This window comes from Lynx rufus, unplaced genomic scaffold, assembly GCF_022079265.1.
Source record: "Lynx rufus isolate CCGP_SWC_20201006 ecotype Redwood Valley unplaced genomic scaffold, mLynRuf1.p SCAF_7, whole genome shotgun sequence".
Taxonomy (NCBI): domain Eukaryota; kingdom Metazoa; phylum Chordata; class Mammalia; order Carnivora; family Felidae; genus Lynx; species Lynx rufus.
This window is the reverse complement of record NW_025814889.1, coordinates 67,999,530-68,012,809: the sequence shown is the minus strand read 5'-3', so window position 1 is coordinate 68,012,809 and position 13,280 is coordinate 67,999,530. Positions and strand designations below refer to the sequence as shown.

Sequence of the window (13,280 nt, the reverse complement as noted above, 5' to 3'; positions counted from 1 at the left end):
TCTGCACTAGAAAAGTACAACCATAGTCATAGCAGTACTGTTCATAATAACAAAAACCTGGAAACAATACCAATACCCAAAGATATGACCATGGGTACATATACTGTTGATCATTCAAACAGTGGAATGGAACAGCAGTGTAAATAATCAATGGGTACGTTTAACAACCTCCATAAAGCTTACAAAATAAGGTTAGAAGAGCAACTGAAAATATCTTGGTACATGACATGATTACAATTCCATTTTAACTAGAAGATGAATACAGGAAACTAACCTGGATAGCAAACATAAGGAAAAGAAAAGCAGGGATTATCTCCAAAGTTAGAAAGTGACTACATCTCTAGGGAAAGGAGAGTGATACAATCAGGAAGAAGCATATGGGGGCTTCCAGGGTGTTGGCAATGCTCTTTATTTTGTGCCATGGGTGGTGGGGAATATAGGAGTTTTGCATTATGACTGTTTTAAACTGTATGTGTATGTTTACTTATATATCTGAATATATATGTGAAGATTATATATGTGTATACATATATTGATGTTCTGTATAAAATATTGATAAATTTTGACTATAATCATACCTGGGCAGAAGTAGGCCTTTCTTGAGGATTTTCTTTCAAACACTTTTTAATTAACTTCTCCACCATAGGCCATGGGGCACAACCATATTCTTTAACTGGATCTAAAACATTCAAAAACATATCATGCTAGAACATTAAACAAATCAGAACAACTATTTCATTTCCTTTCATTGTGTATGAGAGGCCCAGACCATTCAAAGAAATACTCTGATCTCCATAATTCTATATTTATTATGGATCTACTTATATCACAAATTTAAAGATAATTTTTCTAGCCTTATCTCTACTAGAGACATCAAAAAAGACTTCCTGATTTTTTATTATATAAAAAAAAGACACAAATACCAATTGAATAACAAATTTTCATTCCACACCTGCATTTCACAAATACTGTGAAAAAAATTTTGTGCATATAATAATTAGACTTCTGTGGAATTACTTTTAATTTTAATACTTAAATTTGGCAAGCATTTAATCCTCATATACCTACAGTCAGTTTGTGCACATTTCTTTTTTATAAGAGGTATGCCGTTCTTCTGGTTGGTATAAACCACAGACCTGGGAATTGTCACTGGAAAGATAACTGGTAAAATAAGGGTGATGATCTAGATTGTGTTGAAAGTTTATCCAAATAATAATAAATTTTCTTTTAGTGGGCATCTTTAAAGGTCCCCCAAAAGGAGGTAGTTAAAGCTATATTCTCTGTACCTGGAACGTAGCATACACTCAAAAATATTCCTTAAGTGAAAGAAAAAAGCGGAAACTATGAAAAACAGCTACATACATTTAAAAGAGTATTTTGTAAGGGGAACTGAAGTAATAGTTAAGGAATGAATGACAACATCCTAGAATTTCTTAAAAACATGAGACAACCATTCAAAATGAGATCTGATCTCACTAAACAATCATTTACTAATTCTTATTAATATTTACTACTAAAAATTATTATTATAAATAATTCAACCTTCCATTGCTGCATATAAATTATCTCCCTCCAAGAACATGAAAACACTCCAGGCTAATGAGCACATAGTAACTCTTTATAAGAACAGAAATCACTCAGCATGGAGCTCCAACAGCAACTTCCTTTTCTGAATATTCTTCTAAATTTAATACCAAATACATTAATATGAATTTGGGGTATTTTTAAAAAGCCTGAAACTGCTATCTTTCTCATGTGATTTTTATTGTGTCACAGGAATTAAGAATATTCATGCGCTAAACAAAAAATCATCAGTTGTGAAATGAATTAAGTCTACAACCACAATTAAATAACTTGGAAAGAAAGCTGCTGATATTAAAAATAATAATCTTTATTGCACATAAAATAACACTTACCAGGTAATTTCCCTTGTATTGCCAGTTCATCAAACTCATTTGGAAACTTCAAACCCTCTGCTATTCTACCTCCAGTTGTCAAGATGTCATAGAGTAGTAAGCCAAATGAATAAACATCAGCCTGCTGGTTATAAATAACATTTCCTCTTGCAACTTCAGGTGCACGAAACCCTGAAAGGAAGCAGATATATTAATAAATATGCCCATCCTGTTGGGATGAGCACTGGGTGTTGTATGGAAACCAATCTGACAATAAACTTCATATTAAAAATATATATATATATATGCTCAACACCCATACACCCAAGAAGGAATATTCTTAGGCATATATGCTGATGAAGAGTCAAGGAGATGAGCTCTATACCAGGCTATGTCCTCTTATAAGGAGACATGTAGCCAGTTAACAGCCCTGTGCTACATTTCACCTCAAGGTTGATCTTGAAAAATAATAAGGATAAACATCCAATAATGATTATTAAATCATGTTTCATAATTAAAGTAAGTCTAATAAGGGGAAAAAACCTATATCATTTTTCTGATTCCTAAAAATAACTATTCCCAGGAAAGTGTTGCAAACAAAGGAGGGGTCAGGAGGGACAAAGGAGGGGTCAGGAGGGACAAGATTTCTAGTCACTTTAACCTGACTAAAATCCAATGCCCTCATTATTTCCAGGGCTTGTGATTCAGCTCTTCCTACCCAATGGAAAAATAAAAATTAAACCATGACTAAAAAACAAATAAAAGCCCTCTCTCTCAGGTGCTGGTTCATTACTGAAACTCTTTTAAAGGTAAATAAAACCACTCATTTCACAATAGAAATAAATTGCTTTTAAATTCTTCAAAAAAAAAGTAATTTTAACATGATTCATAATAGTAAAAATATCAACAATTAATTAAATCCAACTATTTAGGGAAATTGGTTAAATGTGCACTATGCATTAACTTAAAAATCATTTTTAAGATGACACGTAGGACATAAATCCTAAAGGACAGAAATTTATCAAATATGTGAAAAAAAATCAGCTGAGTTCATTTTCTTAGATATGATAATGGTATTGTGATTATGGAAACAAACATCCTTATTCTAAGGAAATACATGTCAGTATTTTTAGGCATGGCAACATGATGTCTGCAATTTAATTTCATGTCTCAAATTCATATACAAATAAAGTGAGAGAAAGAACAGTGTGGCATACAGTTAATAATCCATGTCAAGGGCATATAGGTATATATTGTACTATACTTTCAGCTTTTCTGTAGACTTAAACATTTTCAAAATAAACAGTTTGCAAATATATCTGAATGTAATAATGATTATTATCCATGTGCTAAAATTATGGGTAGCTTTTATTTACCCTTTTTTAATTTTTTATACTTCTAAATTTTCTATAATGAACATACAGGATTGTTACTGTAGTTTAAATATGTAGCCAGGGAAATAATTAATTCACAGCCTTCAAGAACTAAATGACTGAATTTGGAAAGAGTTCTGCTGGACAGAGAGTTCACCATCAAAAGATGAGAGGCCCAGCAGTCCTTCACCAGGCAGGAAGGACATGAAGAATCAGAAAGATGGGATGTCATCTTTGAGTTTGATAATCCCTATTGCACTAATCGTTAACATTCTCCAGGTAACATGTTGCCATGCTTGTTCATGCTCTCTCTTTATACACACATACACTCACCATTTTCCCATATATATAATATATATATCGATCAATCTGTCAATCGACCAATTGATAGATATAATATGTATTTTCTTAGAATAAGGACATTTTCCTACATAGCCATAATTTCATACTCATACCCTAAACTCAAGAATTGTGTAAGTAATTAAGACAGTTCTTAAAAAGATCCCTAATAAACTATACCTGTGACATCATGTAAGCATAATGTAAAATATGAATACCCAATTCATATTCCTATAGCACCTTACAGATAATTTCCTAAGTATTTCATTAGCTATGCACAAAAATCACCTGTGGTGGGCAGATGAGGACTTTCCATTTTACAAATAACATAAAAATGTTATGTGTTTTCCTAAGGCCACAAAGATAATGAATGGTAAATTCAAGAGTACTTAAATGAGCTGCTCACACATTAGCTAGTTCATTAAGAATATTTATGCTTACCTTTCTAGAATGTGAAAGGGATTTTAGAGGTTAAAATAAATCTCATCCAATTATTTATTATTCATTCAACACATTTTTGGGGTATCTATTATAGCAAGGTACCATTCAAAGACTATTAAAACATTCACTATATTTTGTCTCTTGGTAAATTTGCTGTTAGAAACATTAGGATTTGGAATCATGGGACCTTAGAGTAGAAAAACTCAAGGGTCACTTAATCTAAATTCTCATCCAAGGCACATCCTGTTGCAACAGTTTTTAGCCCTCTAGGCATCAATCCACAGATGTTAAAGCTGCACAGAGGGTTAGAATTTTTTTTCTTAGTGAGTCAGGGGATGCTAAGAAAGATAATTGCGAGGATATGGAAAGAAATATTGACTTCAACATGGAAATGATTTTAACCTTCTTATCTTATTCCTTTCAAAATAAATATCTTCATTGACACAATTCCCACTGGGAGAACATAATCCTTATTTATATATTCAGGAGATACCTCAATTACAATATAAGGCACTTCTAAATGCTGCTTGAAATTCACCTGATGAATTCACAGTATCTTTAGAGAATTTAAAAGTAATAAACAACTGTCTACAGTGGGACAGACCACCCCCATCATCCCTGTTCTTGGTGTAGCACCGATGAAACATATCAGGAAAATCAGAATCCAAAAGGTAAAAGAAACAAAAGTTCTGTACCTCAAAGATTCAAACCCTACATTGGCATATGCCATAAACAAGGTTGAAGGAAAAACCCTACACTTGAAAATACCTGCAATATAAGAGAGGCAAAGAGTACACATGACTAAAAGCAGATTGATGAATGGTAAGGACATCGACGAATGAATAAAGACACAAAATCATACAGAATGTGAAAGGAAAAATAGGTCCTATATAATAAAGATTGCTTAGCCTCAAATGAAAAATAAGCAAATAAATACTTTAAAAATAAAAACATTAAACATAACAAAAACATAAAACATTTTCATTTTTGATTATGAATTTTATGAAGATTAAAAGGAGTAACAAACTCCAAATGGGAAATGAGAGCTCTAATTTGAGTATGAAGGGAATTTTAATTTACTAACTTTTCTAGGAGGCAATTAATGTTTCAAAATTCAAAATATGCACACCAGCAATACCATGCCTAGGAGTTTAATTTTAAAAAATTAGTTTCATAAATGGACAGGGGCACCTGGGTGGCTCAGTTGGTTAAACGGCCAACCCTTGATTTTGGCTCGGGTCATGATCTCTCAGTTTGTGGGATAGAGCCCCATGTTGGCTCCATGCTGATGGTACACAGCCTGCTTGGGATTCTCTCTTCCTCTCTCTCTCTCTGACCCTCCCCAGCTTGCATGTAATCTCTCTGTCTCAAAATAAATAAACTTTAAAAAATTATTTCTTATAAATGGACAATTTAAATTTACAATTATGCCAATTAAAGCACTGTCAATATATCAAAAAGTCAGAAAAAAAATTAAATATACATCAAGATGTGGTTAAGTAAGTAAATACTGTGCATACTAGCAATGAAATGCGACGTGACTGCTAAAACTGATGTTTGACACAGAAAGATGTCCATGAAATATTAATTAGAAAAAGAAAACTAAAGCAGAATTTACAATACAGCTATTAAAAACTTAAGCACAATCGAATCTAGATACAGATATATCTCTATCTTATGAGAGTGGTAAGAATTATGTCTGCTAATTTATTAGAAACACGTACTTTGACCTCCTTAATAGCATTTTCTGCTTTCACCTCGTGCCCTTATGTTTTGTAAATCAAATATTACTTTAAAGTGACTTGGCCTGGGGCGCCTAGATGTCTCAGTCAGTTAAGTGTCAGACTCTTGGTTTCTGCTCAGGTCGTGATCTTGTGGTTTGTGAGTTTGAGCCCCGCAAAGGGCTCTAGACTGACAATGTGGAGCCTGTTTAGGATTTTCTCTCTCTCTCTCCCTCTCTCCCTCTGCCCCTCCCATGCTCTCTGTCAGAATAAATAAATCAAGTTTAAAAAAAAATAAAATGACTTGGCCTGAGATGCCTCATCATGGAGTCCTTCACCTCAAAACCAAAATGACTGGGAGGAGGGGGACTGAGAGCGTTAGGACCTAAGCTGCCAACATGATGTTTGATTATCAGTCTAAGCCATGTATTCTACATGTACCTTATCACCGAGGCGTCCCCTGGAACAGCAGCTGCAAGTACTTCCAAAGTTTTCACTTTACATTTAACTATGCTTGTCACCATAGTAGTAACAGGAAGAATGAACTTTCAAGCTATGCAATTTATTCACCACTGAATTTAATTTGGGAAGAAAATGAACACTTCTACTATCACCTGCCATTGAGAAAGGTTAGAAATAGGAACATCTCCTGCATCTTCACAAAGGGACCATACTGCCACATGATCTATGGTCTAATATTATGAATGACCTCTGATGCTCATGGACCATATCACCACACTGAAGGAATACCCTGTTTAGCATCAATGGCCCTCAAAGACTAGAAATGTCAAGTACTAACTGACATCCTAAATGTGCATTTGTTAAGTCAGGCTGTCCAAATAAGTCTTTTATTTAAGCATGTGTCACTTTTACCTCTAGCTAAGATGGAACAAGAGGGGCTAGATTTACCATTGTGCATAAAACAATGAAATAACCAGACAAGATATATGAAACACTGGACACTAGGAGCACAGGAGAGTGATCCCTGAGAGACAGCAACCAACAAGATGAGTCCTCTGATGGCCCTGCAGAGAGTTTCCAGCCCACAGCACAGGGAAGGGAAACAAAATCAGAGCCTGGTGCCCTCTAAGTTGAGAAGAAAGAGCAGAAAGTCGGGGAAAGCAAAGGCAGGTAGAATGTGCCAGGCATTGTACCAAACACTTTTTATGAATTTCTTCATATGAATTTAATTTTCACAGCAATCCCCTAAAATAGATATTGTTATTAGTTACTATTGTTTAACCAAGGAAAAAAGGTAATTTCTCTGGTCTCAGCTAGTAAGGGGTAGAGCAAGAATTCCAACTCAGTCTGACTTCACAGCCAGTGTTTAACAGATTCCAGACAGCCAAATAGTTCACAAAGTCATATCTATCTGTGCATCTCCAGAATCCACTATGGTGCCTAGAATGTGCACCATAGAGAAAGATTAATTGAAGGTAGCTGACATTACTTTTTAAAAATTTGGATATAAGTCCAAACTCCATTCATATTTATTTACTTACTCTCTTAAATTTTTGTTTCTATCATAGGCGCATACTTTCAAAATCTAGAGCAAATACTTATCATCTTGTTAAAAGTTTTTCTATAAATAACATTTCCCCCCACTGTGAGACAGTACCAAAATTTCAGTTGCCCATTTTATCATCGATTCATGCTGGCATGATGCCGAGATGCAAACCTTTCGCTAACAAATAAGAATATTTTTCAATGACTTCCCCAAACTGAAAGATGCTATTATTTGGCATGATTTAAAAGGCCCTTCATGAGCTAGAAAAGTGTCATACTGGGCTGTGTATCAGAAATATTTGCGTGCTCGAAACACTGAAGATGTTCTTGACCCTCATTCTAGACCAGTGGCTCTTGAACTTGAATGCACATTGGAATTACCTAGAGATATTTAATAATATCAATATCTGGGCTCCATCCCAGACTTCACAGAACTTAAATCAGAATCCCTGGCAATGAGGTCCTGAGATCCATATATTTGAAAATTCTCTAGGAGCTTCTAGGCTGTGGCCAGATTGAGAGTTCCACTCCATGCTTACTAAAATAGAATTGTAAATGATACAACCCCAGGAGATACATTCTTTAAGCTCTACATGTCATCAGTACACAGCCACAATTGAAAAACACTTAACTAAATAACCCCCCATACTCCATCTATTACTTAGACCATAAGAATTTCTTGTGCAGTTATCTGAATAAAACAAGTCATATTATACCTTAGTACCTTTTGCCTGGAATGCCTACTCCTGCTTTTTTATTATTTTTTTTTGTTTTATTTTCTCAAACTTCCTGCTTATCCTTAAGATATAATTCCAGAATCCCCTCCTCTATGAAGGAAGTCCTGACAACTTACAGCTCAGTTAATTACTTGTTCCTTTGTGCTCTTATCACTATACATTGATTGCCTACTGAAACTGACAAAATATGATTACTGGTTTGTGTAATCCTATTTGTCATGGCAAAATGTGTGCCTCCTGGAGGGTAAAATTCACATTTATTCACGCACATTCCCCCAAATTCACTACTAGAGCAATTGCTGACATAGAGCAACTACAATATGCCAAGCCCTGTTGTATGCTACTTGTGTGGATTATTTCATTTCACCCTTAATACAACCCTATAAGGTAGGCATTACTTTTTCTCATCACAATTTTCTTAAGTGAAAACTGAGCCCCCAAAAGTAAACCTTGATCAGCACCACACAGCTATGAAGCAGTTGCACCAGTTTGGTATTTGGAAAACGTTCAATAAATTATTGCCAGATGCCTGAATAAATGAGTAAAGATTAAAGAAAAATTTCCCTGGGGAATTATCATAACAATTACAGTATCAAAATAATTGGGAAAATGTAATTCATTGTCTAAACACCATTTTTAGACAATTTTTAGACATTTTTTCAGATAAGCCTGCATTTTAACAAATGCAATGAGGAAATAAGGTAAAGATCCAGAGATCAAACATCTAAGAAATTTATAAGTTAGGTCTGACTATATATCACATCATGCAGAGAAACATGTTTTCTTTCCTTTTTTACTTTCAGAGAAGTATGAGTAGAGCATGTTTCATAATCTCTCTCAGATAATAGTGTATAGCCAGAGAATAACATTGTTATTTGCCCAAAGACTACTGTATTTCCATGGATGCTGGCACGGTTGAAGCCATCATTCAGCCATCCACCTCAGTCAACAATGCAACTGTCACAGGACCCAGAATTGACTGGCACTCAAGACAGGATATGATATAAATACATCTATTTAACTGAGTTAAAGTTGATGCTCTCCAAGTTATTTACAGTTGAAAGTATCCATCCCATATTTACCTTTCACAATGTAAACAGACACTGTGTCAGTCCTTGCCAATAACTGAATTGTTTCTAACTTGCATTCCAACTCTGGCACTACCTGGCATGGGCTGTGCGCCTGGGTGGCATGCATTTGCTTCTTGTATGACCCTGTAGACATTTCTAATGGTCCCTAGGCTTCAGTTTCCTTATCTGTAAACCAGGAATAGTAATAGGACCTATGTCAGACAGTCAAAAGGATTAAATGAGATAATCAACCCACAGAAAAGTCTAAGCACAAGGCAGCACACTGTTCATACCACAAAAGGTCTGCTCCCATTCCCATCTTCTCTGAAACAACAGTAATGAACCCACACTCACATGCGTACTACAGAGTGAATGCACCACAGTAAGGGTAGTATAAACACACACACACACACACACACACACACACACACACGTTTAACACACACACACACACACACACGTTTAACAAATACATGGTCTTCTGTTTCTCTAGAAGCTTCCAAGTTAAAAGTTACAACATTAAGAGGAAAAAACCATTAAAAAGAAAAGACAGGAGATAACTGAAATCATATGAAAGGGGATGATTTTCTGCTCAAACATAATTGCTTTGGGGAAGGAAAAGTCTGGTGATGGTGGTTAGTTAGCAGTGGTGACGGTTACTGTTATTTAAAATTTGAGGTCAAGTTTTGGGCTGAGACCATCGGAAGTTCTCTAACAATAATGAATTCAGTAATGTTAAAGAGAAGGTCTGGGATATAGCAAGAAAAAAATGCTTACAACGTATTAAGCAGCCCGGGGGAAAAGAGGACAGAAGAGAAGGGATCAGGCTTTAGGTTTTTCTGTCATGATCTTTCTCCATGTGTATGTTGTGACACATTGATATAGCAGATTAAAAGGATCAGTAACAAGTATCTGGCTTGTTGTGAAAAAGTAGTTGGATATTGAACTTTAGGCAAATTTTGACCAAAACCAGGAAGCCATGAGTCTGAACAGAGTTGAACTGAGCCCAGCCCACTGAGGGAGGTGGCAGGTTTGAGTTCCAGGTCATAGTCACCAGGGACCATACAGAACAACTGTCCAAGAAGATGAACAAGGTTTCAACAATAGGATTTCTACTCCATGAACACCATTACCAGATTAGGAGTTGGAGGGGGAACAAACTGCAGGCCCCAGGTGAATGGCTTGGCCCACTTTCATGTCACACAAGAGTAATGAACAGATCTCCTAAGAGAAGACCCCTCATCCTGTGCCCACATTTTCTAGGTGGGAATATGTAAGGCCTATGGAATTCCATCCCCCATGATTCTTCTTCCAAAACTATACTTGACAATGTCTGCTGTTCCTGATGGCCCCATCATTTTGCTTTATTTTGATTTTTTAGTAACTAAGATGAAGTATTTAAGCCTCTTTAAGTACGTGTTAGAGTTGCATGTAATCGAGGACAGAGATTTAGGATTTAAAGCCAAATAGCTCTGGATTCATTTCTCACTTAGATTGAGTTCTTATCTTGACCACTTACTGCGTGACTTCCTACAAGTACAGAATCTTGCTCTGAGCCTCAGCTTCCTCATTTTACAGATGAGAAGATAAAAGCTAACTTTCAGCCTTGGCATGAGGCTAAGATATCATGTGTCTAACGTACTTGGCACTGAGCCTGGTACACAGCAGGTGCTCAAGAGATAATATTATTTTATTATTATTAAACCCAGTGACACATGCAGCCATATGTACTTTGAAAGGTTTATAGGAGGGCACACTCTACTTTCAATACATAGGTATGAAAAACAAAAGGGAGGACAGATATTTGAAGCAAAAATAAAACCAGGTATCGGAAGCTGGGGCCATCTGCTCATCTAAGTACATAAGTGGGGGGGGGGGGTAGGAGGGAAAGGGGATGGTTAAAGAACAAACTAGTATTTTTGCCTACTTTCAGACATCCCCTATTATCTTCCATTTTAGGCATCTGTTTTAACTGAGCTACAATCATCAAGATGATGTAAAGTCACCTGTAACTTTATTTACAAATAATAAACAATACAAAATTCTCTGAAAATGGAGCTGTTCCCTCAAACATAAGTCAACCCCTCAATCTTCTATTCCCACTCAAACTAAAAGCCAAAACACAAGATGTCTGTACAGAGCACCTGTCCTATGACTATTTCTTACTAAACAGAACCTGAGACTTTGATGAATCCGAGACTAGAAGAAAGAGAATGGGAGTTGAGAAAGGAACAGAATTCCATGGAATAGAAAGTAATGTGAAAGAACACGTCTAAACATTAAGCCCATGCAAACACAAGAACACAGAAAGTGGATTTTCACTGGTAGAAAGTCAGGTAACAGAAGTAATAGGATTATTAGAACAGGCATGAAAAACAGGGGCTGTGGATGATCCTAAAAAGCAACATTCAAATCTAAGGCAAGAAAATGATGTCTTTGATTTTTGGAGATAATAGGTATAATGGCATCCAGAATGGGTACGTTTCACTTTACATAGTAACCATGACTCATCTTGCTATATAGGGCCAAAGACAGAAGCTGTTTTTAGGTATTGAAGTATTAACAACTAACAAATTTTGAAGAAAGAAAACTGAAGTGCAGGATTTAAAGGTTTAAACTCCTGTACCAATCTACCAAGAAAGAAAGAAAGAAAGAAAGAAAGAAAGAAAGAAAGAAGAAAGTATGCCTGTATCAAAAACAGTACAACTGAAAACCCTAGGCCCTAAGTCCCTATCTGAAACTCTTACAGCCAGAAGTATTCAGAAACTCATACTTTTTCATATTTAAGAAAGTTAATAATAATGCATATAATTCCATAAACTCATTAAGATTGGGGCCAGCACCCTGTACTCAAATGTGCTCTTTTCTGCCATGAAACATACACATATTCACACTGAGAATACGTGTGAGAAATAAAGACTGTATTAAGCATCAAAGTAGTTGGGGTCAGATTTTGCCACTAAATCAGTTATAAAAAAATTCTCTGGGTTTTCCAAGTTCTTTGGGTTTCAGAGTTACAAGAAATGGTTTGGGAATCTGAATTTAGTTTGTCTCCTAAAGGTAAATGTGAACAGTACCTAGATTGAAATTTTGCTGTTCCTTTTCACCACCTCTGGAGTATCAAAATGTTTTAAAAATCCAACTTTTAAAAATATAATTTGACATCAAACATTATCTACTTTCCCCCATGGCAAATTATATCAGTAGATCATTTCTCCCCTACAGAATACAGTGATTAAAATCACTATGTACTGGCCACAGTTATTCACACAAGAAATATCTGTTCACTACATGATAAGACATGGCGTTCTCTTGATTCTCCTGAACTTACAACTGAAGTCCCTGGTTATCCATCCTGAGGAAGGAATTACCAAGCAAACCTTGTCACGTACCTGGTGTGCCCTCTGATGTCTTTATCCCCATTCTACAGCAGTACTGAGCAATCCCATAGTCAGCAATCTTTGCGATGATGGCAGCATTGGGGTACAGGGTGAAGAGCAGCACATTGTGGGGCTTCAAGTCACGGTATATGATCATGGCTGAGTGGAGGTATCTGCCAGAAAACACAAAGGCAGAGTCATTAAAATGTGATTATATTATTACAATTTTTGTCATGATTGCATTAAATATGTACATACCTCTATTATCCAAAGCGTCAAAAATTCCGTGCTAAGTTTGACCCACCAAAGCAAAGAGATATCATAGAAGGGAATGAAAACATGCAAGCCAAATATTACAAAATGAGCTTGTGCTTTTAAAACCAAACAACAAACCAACAAAAAAACAGGTCAATCCTGATACGTGAGTGATTTAAACTTTAAGGCACAACCAGTTCAAGCAAAGTACCAGTTTTTGGTGAGTTTTCTTTTATACGCTTAATAATTACTGAAAAGGAATTCTGAATTCTCTCAAAGGTCATATGACTATTTTAATTAGTTTAAAATGTAAATATGTTAAATATGAGTTGATAGTATTTTGCTGTAACTCCCATTTACTTACTAGTTCTGATTTTGTTAAAACCATATAGAAGTTTATCTTAGCTTCTAAAATTCTCTCTATTCCATTTCTCTTTTGATATTTATTTTTCTCTGACTAAAATGTTTCCTAATTTGGGGGAAAGTATTTTCACCTTTTTCAATAATAACAAATCAACATAAGAAACTTTTCTAGCTATCCATATCATATTCTGTTCAAAGAT

The 13,280-nt window shown here is 35.5% G+C and overlaps 1 protein-coding gene across 3 annotated transcripts in view; it reads right to left on the bottom strand.

The window, feature by feature from the left end:
* Window positions 1–13,280, bottom strand: part of LRRK2 (leucine rich repeat kinase 2) — a 138,219-nt gene that overhangs the window by 18,944 nt on the left and 105,995 nt on the right. For all 3 annotated transcript variants that reach the window (XM_047065485.1, XM_047065482.1, XM_047065484.1), the window contains 3 exons: window positions 12,475–12,635; window positions 1,917–2,087; window positions 579–679 (listed from right to left, as the gene is read on the bottom strand). In XM_047065485.1, the coding sequence (XP_046921441.1) occupies window positions 579–679; window positions 1,917–2,087; window positions 12,475–12,635 (433 nt within the window). The remainder of the gene's footprint in view (window positions 1–578; window positions 680–1,916; window positions 2,088–12,474; window positions 12,636–13,280) is intronic.